This window comes from Oncorhynchus mykiss, chromosome 6 (assembly GCF_013265735.2).
Source record: "Oncorhynchus mykiss isolate Arlee chromosome 6, USDA_OmykA_1.1, whole genome shotgun sequence".
NCBI lineage: Eukaryota > Metazoa > Chordata > Actinopteri > Salmoniformes > Salmonidae > Oncorhynchus > Oncorhynchus mykiss.
In genome coordinates this window covers 26,857,877-26,871,358 of record NC_048570.1, presented here as the reverse complement: position 1 = coordinate 26,871,358, position 13,482 = coordinate 26,857,877, and the positions used below count along the sequence as shown (strand labels likewise).

At 42.0% G+C, this 13,482-nt stretch overlaps 1 protein-coding gene across 2 annotated transcripts in view; it reads left to right on the top strand.

Moving 5' to 3' along the window:
* Window positions 1-13,482, top strand: part of LOC110525627 (dedicator of cytokinesis protein 5) — a 47,886-nt gene that overhangs the window by 4,685 nt on the left and 29,719 nt on the right. For both annotated transcript variants that reach the window (XM_021605911.2, XM_021605910.2), the window contains exons 2-21: window positions 6,481-6,564; window positions 6,871-6,911; window positions 7,004-7,059; window positions 7,206-7,302; window positions 7,476-7,624; window positions 7,760-7,895; window positions 8,016-8,173; window positions 8,421-8,502; window positions 8,820-8,949; window positions 9,758-9,830; window positions 10,256-10,398; window positions 10,635-10,760; window positions 11,176-11,300; window positions 11,520-11,618; window positions 11,868-11,940; window positions 12,080-12,183; window positions 12,474-12,654; window positions 12,817-12,914; window positions 12,999-13,088; window positions 13,260-13,360. In XM_021605911.2, the coding sequence (XP_021461586.2) occupies window positions 6,481-6,564; window positions 6,871-6,911; window positions 7,004-7,059; window positions 7,206-7,302; window positions 7,476-7,624; window positions 7,760-7,895; window positions 8,016-8,173; window positions 8,421-8,502; window positions 8,820-8,949; window positions 9,758-9,830; window positions 10,256-10,398; window positions 10,635-10,760; window positions 11,176-11,300; window positions 11,520-11,618; window positions 11,868-11,940; window positions 12,080-12,183; window positions 12,474-12,654; window positions 12,817-12,914; window positions 12,999-13,088; window positions 13,260-13,360 (2,146 nt within the window). The remainder of the gene's footprint in view (window positions 1-6,480; window positions 6,565-6,870; window positions 6,912-7,003; window positions 7,060-7,205; window positions 7,303-7,475; window positions 7,625-7,759; window positions 7,896-8,015; window positions 8,174-8,420; window positions 8,503-8,819; window positions 8,950-9,757; window positions 9,831-10,255; window positions 10,399-10,634; window positions 10,761-11,175; window positions 11,301-11,519; window positions 11,619-11,867; window positions 11,941-12,079; window positions 12,184-12,473; window positions 12,655-12,816; window positions 12,915-12,998; window positions 13,089-13,259; window positions 13,361-13,482) is intronic.

Sequence of the window (13,482 nt, the reverse complement as noted above, 5' to 3'; positions counted from 1 at the left end):
TTGTGACTACTATGAGTTCACTTTGTAGCCAATTCAATTGCAGAAATTACGTTAACGATTGTTATGAAATTCTGTTACCGGTTTGGAAAGAGACTTTTTAGTTTTAATCACTTCATAATTCATAAACAAAATTGATATCAGTAAAAACCCTAAAACTAATTGATAGGTCTACCTTTACTTGTTACTTCTTTGAACTTCCATTGTCCTCCCTCCTCACGCGGGAGATAAAATAGAAAATAGAAAACAAATATGTGAGTTTTTGGTAACACATTTTTAAAATACATTTTTTATTTAAATTTTACCCCCTTTTCTCCCCAATTTTGTGGTATCCAATTGTTAGTAATTACTATCTTGTCTCATCACTACAACTCCCGTACGGGCTCGGGAGAGACGAAGGTCGAAAGCCATGCGTCCTCCGAAACACAACCCAACCAAGCCGCACTGCTTCTTAACACAGCGCGCATCCAACCCGGAAGCCAGCCGCACCAATGTGTCGGAGGAAACACCATGCACCTGGCTACCTTGGTTAGCGCGCACAGCGCCCAGCCCGCCACAGTGGCCAGTCGCTGGTGCGCGATGAGACAAGTATATCCTTACCGGCCAAACTCTCCCTAACCCGGACGATGCTAGGCCAATTGTGTGTCGCCCCCTGGAACTCCCGGTCGCGGCCGGCTGCGACAGAGCCTGGGCACGAACCCAGAGTCGCTGGTGGCACAGCTAGCGCTGTGATGCAGTGCGCCGCTGCGATGAAGTGCGCCACTGCGCCACCCGGGAGGCCCCGGTAACATAATTTTAAGGCACAGGGCAATGTTTCATAAACATATTATTGCAAACTAAATATCAGTGTTGATATTAGTTGGCAGGGATCTTTACTTCAACATTATTGTGTTTTCATGTATTTCTAATACCCTTTTCCATCTGTTTGACAAGAAATCAAAGCTTTTGTTTATTCCTAATTTTTAGGATGGGAAATGGTTGAAAAATGCATTCAGTGTTCAGTATTCAGACCCCTTGACTTTTTCCACATTTTGTTATGTTACAGCCTTGTTTTACATTTGATTCAATTAAACATTTTCCTCATAAATCTACACACAATACCTCACAATGGCAAAATTAAAACAGGTTTGTAGAAATTATCACAAATGTATAAAAAACAGAAATACCTTATTTACATAAGTATTCAGACCCTTTGCTATGAGACTCAAAATTGAGCTCAGGTGCATCCTGTTTCCATTGATCATACTTGAAAAGTTTCTACAACTTGATTGGAGTCCACCTGTGGTAAATTCAATTGATTGGACATGATTTGGAAAGTCATACACCTGTCTATATAAGGTCCCACAGTTGACAGTGCATGTTCGAGCAAAAACCAAGCCATGATGTCGAAGGAATTATCTGTAGAGCTCCGAGACAGGTTTATATTGAGGCACAGATCTGGGGAAGGGTACCAAAATATTTCTGCAGCTTTGACGGTCCCCAAGAACACAGTGGTCTCCATCATTCTTAAATAAAAGAAGTTTGGAACCACCAAGACTCTTCCTAGAGCTGGCCGCCCAGTCAAATTGAGCAATCGGGGGAGAAGGGCCTTGGTCAAGGAGGTGACCAAGAACCCGATGTTCACTCTGAGAGAGCTCCAGAGTTCCTCTGTGGAGATCATTTTTGCAGCACTACACCAATCAGGCCTTTATGGTGAAGTGGCCAGACAGAAGCCATTCCTCAGTAAAAGGCACATGACAGCCCACTTGGAGTTTGCCAAAAGGCACCTAAAGACTCTCAGACCATGAGTAACAAGATTCTCTGGTCTGATGAAACCAAAATTGAAGTCATTGGCCTGAATGCCATTGCATCACGTCTATAGGAAAGCTGTCATCATCTCTACTGTGAAGCATGGTGGTGGCAGCATCTTGCTGTGGGGATATTTTTCAGCGGCAGGGACTGGGAGACTTTTCAGGATCGAGGGAAAGATGAACGGAGCAAAGTACAGAGAGATCCTTGATGAAAACCTGCCCCAGTGCGCTCAGGACCTCAGACTGGGGCGAAGGTTCACCTTCCAACAGGACAACGACCGTAAGAAAACAGACAAGACAATGCAGGAGTGGCTTTGGGACAAGTCTCTGAATGTCCTTGAGTGGCCCAGCCAGAGTCTGGACTTGAAATCGATCGAACATCTCTGGAGAGACCTGAAAATGGTGGCGGAAGAAATGGCAGCCGTTTAAAAAAAACACTCTAACCACTAGGCTACCTGCCGAACCACGGGTGCCTAACCAATTGTGCTATTATGTGTTTTTTTGTTGTTTTTTTAAAACTTATTTTGTACATAATGTTTCTGCCACCGAATCTTACGGCAAAAAAGAGCTTCTGGATATCAGGACAGCGATCACTCACCTCGGATTAGACTAAGATTTTTTCTTCAACAAGCAGGACGCCCAGGATGTACGTCAGACACCCAACAAGGCCAAAATCCCCGTCATTGGCAAGAGAAAGGGATGCAGGTATAGAGGACACAGGGCGGGCATGGGACTTCAATGCAGGGAAACTTAAATAACTTTTACCTCATTTCTATGAGCATCTTAAATGTGCAACCAGAGGGGAAAAATACTTGATCACCTTTACTCCACACAAAAGAGACGGGTACAATGCTCCCACTCGCCCTCGATTTGGCAAATCTGACCATAATTCTATTTCCCTGATTCCTGCTTACAAGCAAAAATGAAAGTAGGAAGCACCAGTGACTTGGTCTATAAAAAAGTGGCCAGATAAAGCAGATGCTAAACTACAGGACTGTTTTGCTAGCACAGACTGGAATATGATCTGGGATTCTTCCAATGGCATTGAGGAGTACACCACATCAGTCACTGGCTTTATCAATAAGAGCATCAAGGACGTCGTTCCCACAGTGACTGTACGTACATACCCCAATTTATTTAACACTTTTTTGGTTACTACATGATTCCATATGTGCTATTTCATACTCTAAACAAATCAATGTTAAACAAATCAAAATATATTTTATATTTGAGATTATTCAAATTAGCCACCCTTTGCCTTGATGACAGCTTTGTACATTCTTGGCATTATCTAAACCAGCTTCATGAGGTAGTCACCTGGAATGCATTTCAATGAACAGGTATGCCTTTAAGACATGAAGTTCAGTCAATCCGGAAAATGTCAAGAAATTTGAACTTTTCTTGAAGTGCAGTCACAAAAACCATCAAGCGCTATGATAAAACTGGCTTTCATGAGGACCGCCACAGGAAAGGAAGACCCAGAGTTACCTCTGCTGCAGAGGATACGTTCATGAGTTTCCAGCCTCAGAAATTGCAGCCCAAATAAATGCTTCACAGAGTTCAAGAAACAGACACATCTCAACATCAACTGTTCAGAGGACACCAATAATAAGAATATATTTGCTTGAACCAAGAAACACGAGCAATGGACATTAGACCGGTGGAAATCTGTCCTTTGGTCTGATGAGTCCAACCGCTGTGTCTTTGTGAGGTGCAGAATAGGTGAATGGATGATCTCCACATGTGTGGTTCCCACCGTGAAGCATTGAGTAGGTGTGATGGTGTTGGGGTGATTTGCTAGTGACACTGTCAGTGATTTATTTAGAATACAAGGCACACTTAACCAGCATGGCTACAACATCTTTCTGCAGCGATACGCCATCCCATCTGGTTTGCGCTTAGTGGGACTATAATTTGTTTTTCAACAGGACAATGACCCCACACACCTCCAGGCTGTGTAAGGGCTATTTGACTAAGAAAGAGAGTGATGGAGTGCTGCATCGGATGACCTTGCCTCCACAATCACCCGACCTCAACCCAAATTAGATGGTTTGGGAAGAGTTGGACCGCAGAGTGAAGGACAAGTATTTAGTCAGCCACCAATTGTGCAAGTTCTCCCACTTGAAAAGATGAGATAGCCTGTAATTTTCATCATAGGTACACTTCAACTATGACAGACAAAATGAGAAAAAAAATCAAGAAAATCACATTGTAGGATTTTTTATGAATTTATTTGCCAATTATGGTGGAAAATAAGTATTTGGTCAACAACAAAAGTTTATCTCAATACTTTGTTATATACCCTTTGTTGGCAATGACAGGTCAAACGAGTCCTATATCGACATAACCTGAAAGGCCGCACAGCAAGGAAGAAGCCACTGCTCCAAAACCACCATAAAAAAGTCAGACTACTGTTTGCAACTGCACATGGGGACAAATATCTTATTTTTTTGAGAAATGTCCTCTGGTCTGATGAAACAAAAATAGAACTGTTTAGCCATAATGACCATCGTTATGTTTGGAGGAAAAAGGGGGACGCTTGCAAGCCGAAGAACACCATCCCAACCGTGAAGCAGCATCATGTGGCAGCATCATGTTTTGGGGTGCTTTGCTACCGGAGGGTCTGGTGCACTTCACAAAATAGATGGCATCATGAGGAAGGGAAAATATGTGGATATATTGAAGCAACATCTCAAGACATCAGTCAGGAAGTTAAAGCTTGGTAGCAAATTGTTCTTCCAAATGGACAATGGCACCAAGCATACTTCCAAAGTTGTGGTAAAATGGCTTAAGGACAACAAAATCAAGGTATTGGAGTGGCAATCACAAAGCCATGACCTCAATCCTATAGAACATTTGTGGGCAGAACTGAAAAAGCGTGTGCGAGCAAGGAGCCCTTACAAACCTTACTCAGTTACACCAGCTCTGTCAGGAGGAATGGGCCAAAATTCACCTAACTTATTGTGGGAAGCTTGTGGAAGGCTACCCGAAATATTTGACCCAAGTTCAACAATTTAAAGGCAATGCTACCAAATACTAATTGAGTATATGTAAACTTCTGACCCACTGGGAATGTGATGAAATAAATAAAAGCTGAAATAAATCATTCTCTCTAATATTTTTCTGGCATTTCACATTCTTAAAATAAAGTGGTGATCCTAACTGACCTAAGACATGTAATTTTTACTAGGATTAAATGTCAGAAATTGTGAAAAACTGTACTTTAACATGGAAATGACCACCACTCTCTGGTGGAGTCATTTCTGTATTTCATTTTCAATAGATTTGTAAACATTTCTGAAAACATGTTTTCACTTTGTCAAAATGGGACATTGTGTGTTGATGGGTGAGAAAAATCTATTTTGAATTTTGGCTGTAACACTACAAAATGTATAATTATTCTAGGGGTATGAATACTTTCTGAAGGCACTGTATATACCTTTTCCCCACAGGTCTACATATTAAATTAGTACTATTTGTTCTCACAGAAGAAGTGTTGAACAATCGCATACTAATTTGCATTTGAGGGGAACTGCATACAATTAAATGGGAAGGATACTTACTCAAAGAATATTCATGTTTAGTTTTGAGGTATTCAGAGATGTGATGAGCTTAGCCAGTTGAAGCGTGCAGTGAGACCTAGCCTCCGGCAACAAGGATTATCACTGTGCAAGTCAGGACAGAGCTCCTTGCCTTGTTTCTGTGATAGAGGGTGGATGCTGAGTACTAGGCTATAAAAGTCTATGTGCACTGCAGCTCACTCAAGTCATGACAAGTGTGTGCGTGTGTGTGTGTGTGTGTGTGTGTCTGTGTGTGTGTTGTGTGTGTGTGTGTATGTGTGTGTGTGTGTGTGTGTGTGTGTGTGTGTGTGTGAGAGAGAGAGAGCATGCTGTGCTGTGTGATCTGTCTCTCACTTGTGTCCTTCAGTGAAAAAAGGAGGGAGGGTGATGCAGCAAACGCCTCTAGGAAGGAAATTAAGTTAACAAACTGAGGAGCACAGGGTTGCAGCTGAAGAGCAGAGGAGGGCTGAGCACTCTGCTGACCCAGTTGGCTGCCATATACGCTTTACAATGTGACCCGATAGGCTCCATGGCTTGGTGATTTAGGAATAAATGATACATGATGTCAATCCCCTCATCACTCTGCTTTCCTCTGTGTGGATGTTGTAATACACTTGGAAAAACATTTTCCATTTACTCCATCCAACACATAGGCTCAGGGAATGAAAAATAACAGGATAATGTCAGTCATCTCTTTATTTAAAATGTGAGGTCAGGCTGTCCTAAAATAATAATCATGAATACAGGCTATAATTAAGAGTGAAGTGAAAATCCAAGAGATTGAGGGACATTTTCAATTAAAACTGGGTTTCCAGTATAAGGCCAGCCCTTGAATTCCACTTGCACCACACGAGAATGTACCTGTAATTTCATAAAACAATGTTTACTCTTACTCGAGCTCAAACATGCTTTTTCACAGCGCAAGAAATACCTGACTACAATATACTGTACCTTTATCAGATATGACCTGGGAAAAGGCCAAAGTCTATAGGATTTGCTGGGCTTTTCTTATCTTTTTTCTGTTTTCACTTTCTGTATGTTGAGCTTGTTTTGTGTTTGTATGTTGTTTCACATAGTAAAACTGCCATAATAAGACTCTATTTTCTCTCCCCCTCCTATCAATTCTCTCTCAGCAATCTATAATTATGACTCCAGAAGAGAGCAGGAGCTGTGTCTCCAGGTGGGAGACACTGTACACATACTTGAGACATTTGAAGGTGAGCATGAACAGCCAACATGCCCTAACATATCACTCTAGCTTCACGTTCTTACCTACAACAAGCTGTCACGCGCTAAGTAACAGTTTTCAACACTGAAACTTTGTAAAACATTGAACTAAAGCTGTTATCAATACCAGACATGAATTGAAAATAATCAGCAATGTTTAATGAAATTCCTTTGAAAGATATAACAGTCAATATCACCATCTGTGTCTAGTTTGTCATCTTCTCATCGGTCTTATCTCTATTATATTTATCCCTATATCTCTGTCATATCTCTATATCAATCTTTAATCTCCCCAGACTGGTATAGAGGGTACACAATACGGAACAAAGCACAGAAGGTATGGCAACAACCGTATATCCATTCATGGTTTTTCCTTAAAATTAGAAAATAATTTGAGGAAGAGGTTTACGTTTCTGTTTCATCTCATAGGGCATTTTCCCAGCCTCGTATATCCATTTAAAGGAGGCTAAAGTTGAAGGGACAGGGTAAGGTGTCACTCACTTGTTATGTCAGTAGAAATTGATTGTATTTGATGGGATGTGTGACTTGACCTATTTGCACGATTTGATGCATGTGATGCACCTATGGGACCCAATATCTGGTACGTTCCTTCCTTCCACCCATCTTACAGCCAGCAGGAAATAGTTATCCCAGGAGACCTACCACTGGTACTGGAGTTAGGCGCCACTCTGAGGGAATGGGCACAAATATGGCACAAGCTATATGTGGTACGTTGAGAAATCTAGTTTCTTATCCATCACCCTACTTACATAATCTTTACATTAAATAATTCACTTTACCCTTATGCTGTTATTCAACTCTGACACTTAGTCTGTTTGGAAAAGGGTAATTATGTTAGCCTGGGTGACTGTGATGATGAATATGACTGTTTGTTTGACAGAACAACAAGACCACTCTGTTCAGGGGCGTACAACAGATGGCCTACAGCCTCATCGAGTATCGATCTCAGATAGTGTCTGGAACATTGCCCAAGGATGACCTTGTGGAGCTCAGGAAGAAAGTCACAGCTAAGATTGATTATGGAAACCGGTATAAATTGCACTCTACTTGAATTGCATTGTGACATAAACATGCTTGTAACGTTTTATGTGACTGAGTCATGGTGCTAAGAATATGCCCTTGTAAATCTGTCCTAAGCTATATTTGATGCTTTCTGTTGTACAGGATTCTAGGGTTGGACCTGGTGGTGCGAGATGATGCAGGGAACACTCTGGACCCGGACTGCACAAGCACAGTCAATCTATTCCGAGCCTTTGAGACTGCATCCCGCAGTATAGATGACAGAATACAAGAGGAGAAGGCATGGACCAGCTGTTGTTTGCGCCTCTCTGATAGATAAAATACTACATGTATATGCTGCAGAGTTAGCCCTGCCAGTGCATCGTGTTTGCTCATACAGTGTCTCTGCGCCCCTCTGTAGACCCGGAAGCAGAATCTGGAGATGCGGCGCCAGTCCCTGTTTAGCACAGTGCACACATACAGTCTCCTCATGAACCTCAAGAACTTTGTTTGTAACATCGGGGAGGATGCAGAGCTGCTTATGTCGCTCTATGACCCTGACCAGTCAGAGTTCATTAGGTCAGATACCAACTAATTTAAATTCATTGCATTATACTAAACCACCGTTACCATTCTGACACTTGACAGAACATTTCGTCCAGTACTCATGTGTTCCACATTGCATATATATTTAATAACGTGACTGTATGTAGGCATTTTGATATATGTGTGTTTTTGTATTATCTTGTCAAAAACACACAGAGGTTTGTTACAGAGAGGTATGGGAGGTGTGATTCTTGATTGTGAATGCCATGTCTGTTTGCAGTGAGAACTTCCTGGTGCGCTGGGACAGCATGGGCATGCCCAAAGAGATTGAGAAACTCAATAATCTGCCTGCCCTCTTCACGGTAACAGAGATGAAAGCCTCCCTTCCACTTTCTTATTCCCTGTTGTTGTAAATGTAATAGTCTAGCCATGGGGCCTAATAGATGGACCGGAAGCGGGCAGTGACAGTCCTTGGTTGAGGCATGCTATGCAATGCCATGCCATGCCATTTATATCCTCAGACAGGCTCTTCATCTGAACTGCTCATATTAAAATTCATATAAGCAACATTGCATAAGATATTGAATATGTTCTGCCTTGCAACTTTTACTTTACTTGCATTATGTCGTCCTTATCTTTGCATTGAAATGGTCTTCTCCACTCTGCCCTCTCTGGCCAGGATCTGAGCAGCAGTGACCTGATTAGGCCACGTCTCTTCCTCGTCTGTCAGATTATCAGGGTGGGCAGCATGGAACTCAAGGAGGGCAAGAAACACACAGGAGGGTTAAGGAGACCGTTTGGTGTAGCTGGTGAGATGTCTTTTAATTGAGATGTCTTCCCTAAATTTGTTTGCGCAAATTTACACATTCTATTAAATCTGAAATCAGAACACTACCCCATTTACTCAGAGTTTGAGTGAATGGGTAATTGAGGGCCTAAACAAACCTTTACAGTAGGATCCCTGTCCTGGATAAAAGCCAGACACACCCTGAGCCCACCTGAACCTGCTTACCCTCCTGACCCATAAACTACCTCTGCGTTGTCTGCCTTGCCAAAGGAGTCAGGGGAAAGGATTTAAATATCCCTCTTTTTTTTGAGTGGATGATTACATTTCTGGGTTGGATGAGAAATTGTCTCCTCTGGTGTCACAGCAAATTAACTGAACCCAGAATCATTGGAAGCAATAAAGAGCTCTTTTTTCCGTCAGCTATTTCCTAAGAAATTACAAATTGAGAGAGAAAGAGGAATGCCTACTGAACCATCATCTATTGCAACACAAAGCTCAAGATCACACAGACAGGCTGGAATCCTACCTATGCTCCTGTTGTGGATGTATCTTTTTATCATTGTCTCTGGTGCATTGGAACAGGTGTCTGAGGGCCCAATAACTCGTTTTTTAAACACAAATTACATTGTCGTTCTGCTCTGTAGTTTATTTAATCAGAATGAAGACTGCTGTGAAATGGCTCAAGCTGAGAAATCAAATACCAAAGATATTAAAGTTATGTCATGCTAGCAGCAGCAGTGGCAATAACAGGATCATTTAATTGAAAGCAGCTTATTAGCTTAGCCTTTGCCACATATCACCACCACATTCACAGTTGCCTCTGTTCACAGTGATGGACATCACAGATATCGCCCATGGGAAAGCAGATGATGAGGAGAAGCAGCATTTCATCCCCTTTCAGCAGTGAGTGTTTTAAAATCTCTCACGGGCTCTGTTCATTTTCACAGTGATAATAGTCCTCACTCCCCAGTCCATTTTAACTCAACCTTCTCTTACACCATCATAGAGTCAGAAATGACAAATGGCTTGAACTGTTTTAGGATAGAGCACTTAAAGGAATGCATTATGCAACTGCTTCCTCTATTGCTATACAATACTGTAGATCGAGGACAAGTCTAGGTTTGTAGTGCAGTGTAACAAAAAATGCAACTGGAGACTGTTCTTATTCTTGCTTGGTCACATGCACTGTTATATTTTGTGGATTTCCTTTTCCAATATCTCAATATGTCTTTCATAGCTCTATGTTTTGTGATCAATGGTTCCATCCACTTGTCAGTCCCACTTAAAAAAAATATTTATCCCCCTCTCTCCCTTCTTCTCTCTCCCAGGATAGCTATGGAGACCTATATCCGTCAGAGGCAACTCATCATGTCACCTCTCCTCCCATCCCGGGTCATTGGAGAGAATGAGCCTCTCACCGCCGTCTTTAACAAAGTCATTAACACCCGGGAGGTTAACCACAAGGGCCAGGGTAAAGAGACACACTCACTGACACTCTGTGGCAACAACTCACCAGTTTGCCTAGAATATAGCAGAGTAGAACAGAATATAAAATACAAAGGAATGTTACTCGGAAGTGGCTTTTAAAATGTGGGTCTGGGTTCAAAATAGAAACGTAACAGGTTGTGTGTATCCATTCTGCACATTCTGTTAGTTTCTCTGTCTTGTTAACTATCTCTTCATTGATTGGCCCTGCTGGGTTCTCAGGACTGTTTGTGACCTTAAAGCTACTTCCTGGTGACCTGTCCCAGGTCAGGAAGGACTACTCCCACTTTGTGGATCGCACCACCGCCATTGTTAGAAAGATGGGCTTCCCTGAGATCATCCTCCCAGGTGCCATACGTTTGTTTATATGTTCTTCTTTGTAGCTGAATTGCATCTGAAACAAGGGGTTGCATACTTTGTAGCTGAATTGCATCTGAAACAAGGGGTTGCATACTTTGTAGCTGAATTGCATCTGAAACAAGGGGTTGCATACTTTGTAGCTGAATTGCATCTGAAACAAGGGGTGGCATACTTTGTAGCTGAATTGCATCTGAAACAAGGGGTGGCATACTTTGTAGCTGAATAGCATCTGAAACAAGGGGTTGCATACTTTGTAGCTGAATTGCATCTGAAACAAGGGGTTGCATACTTTGTAGCTGAATAGCATCTGAAACAAGGGGTTGCATACTTTGTAGCTGCCTTTACAGCAGTGACAGTTAATAGATTGCTTTTCAATATTAACCAACTAATTCTCCTCCTCTAGGATATGTGAGGAACGATATATATGTGACCTTGCTGCAGGGGGAGTTTGACCGCGGTAAAAAAACGTCACCCAAAAATGTTGAGGTGATGTTGAGTGTACTAGATGACGATGGCAATCTCATGGAGGTAAGGGTGCTGTCTTAACATTATGTGTGCCTCCACATTTCTTTCTTTAACCATTTTTACCTCAAGTATTACATGGTGGTCAACTCATGTTTGTTGGTTTATTGTACAAAAACTTAAGTTATTACAAAATGACCCCAATTCATGTTTATACATATACATGGGGTTTCTTGTCTGCAAAAAAATATGTTTGACTGAAGCTCATTCCTTCTCCTTGAATAGAAAGCAATATTTCCTGGAGCTGGATATGATGGGATCACAGAGTACAAGTCTGTAATTTACTACCAGGTCAAGCAGCCGAGCTGGAATGAAACAGTCAAGGTACAGCTCACTTACCTGCATCCCAGGTGTTTCTGTCAGGACAAGAGAGCTCTGTACTCTCCCCATGGTGGCTCAAGTTCAGCAATTCATTTCCCAAAAAGATTTGGCTCTATACAATTAAATAATCCTTTAGAGGAGATATTGGCACTCATACAAAATGCTAGACAGATACTAGACATTACTTTCTCTGTCTCTTGTTATGATACTCTCCTCACTCCTCTCCTCATTCCTTTCTTCTCCCCTTGCAAGGTGACTATTCCGATTGAAGATGTGGGCCGCTGTCATCTCAGAGTGATGTTTCGACACAGATCATCTCAGGACTGTGAGTGCCTCACGTTTTTAAAACACTCGACACCCGGGCAGCCTGCCCTAACCCTCTGGGATCTGGTCAGAATGAATATGAATGTGTCCTTCAGAGTTGGTTGATTGGGTTCTCACTGACACTGCTGTGTTTCCTTTAGCTAGAGACAAATCAGAAAAGCCATTTGGCATGGCGTTCGTCCGCCTGATGAAAGGAGACGGAACCACACTGAGAGACGGCAGACATGACCTCATTGTCTACAAGGTGGGACCAACACAGCACTATGCTACTGACACAGACCCTATATGATGCCCACAGCTTGGTGGAACCAGAGGGTTCGGATACATTTGATTCATTTGAAATAATTATCTCCCCATAGGGATTCTATTTCATTATCTGTTAAGTAGTGAAGTAGTAATTATTTAGATATTTCATATAAAATAAAAAGCTGAAAGTAAGTAGATCATTCATGGCCCCTCCCTGGTCAATGAATAGCAAATGGCATACAGATGAATATGTTTTAGTATTTAATTCCTTTTGTTCATTTGGCTAAGGTTGATGTAAAGAAGACTGAGGATGCAAAGACATACCTGACTCTGCCAGGCTCCTGGGCTGAGGTGGAGGAGAAGGAGAGGCAGACAGGGAAAACCTTTCAGCATTCAGGAGTCATCCCAGTCACAAAGGACAGCTTCCAGATTGGCACTCTCACCTGCTCCACTAAACTCACCCAGAATGGTACTGTAGTAGGACATGATTATCTGGGAATCAATGTATTTAGAATCAAACAGACCTTAACAAATGTAATCAAATCAAATCCAACTCTTTCCGCACTTCGGCTCATAATACAGAGTAGAATGATGTTGACATAAAAGTAATATTCTCCTGTTCCTCTTCCAGTGGATCTCCTGGGCCTATTGAACTGGAGGTCCAACCCTGAACAGCTGGACCAGAACCTGCAGCGCCTGATGGAGGTAGAGGGAGGAGAGATTGTCAAAGTGAGTCTGACTCCTCCAGTGTTCTTAACTAGTTTAACATACAAGGACACCCTATACTAATGCATTTGTCTTTTGTGGTCTTAGTTTCTACAGGACACACTTGATGCCCTGTTCAACATCATGATGGAGACTTCAGAGAAGGACACCTATGACAATCTGGTCTTTAATGCTCTGGTGAGTTCTGGAGTGGTGGGTGAATTACCTGTGTTAAGCGATCAGGGTTAATGGCATTTGTCTTTAATATACCAAAAGACAGTTGTATATCAGAAACTATTCATGCAACAACATTTTCCAGCAGGTTTCTATATTACACTGGTTCCTGACTGTGCTTTGCTTTTCTTCTAGGTGTTTATAATCACACTGATTGGAGACATCAAGTTCCAGCACTTTAACCCAGTACTGGAGACATACATCAACAAACACTTCAGTGCCACTTTGGCTTATATGTAAGTATAGCCCTCTCCTTTTTCACATTTCCCTCTCTACTCAGTTCATTTTTCTTTCCTCCTGTTTTGACACCTTTCCACCAATTCAGAATGCAGTCATTTATATGCAGTTACTGGTATGC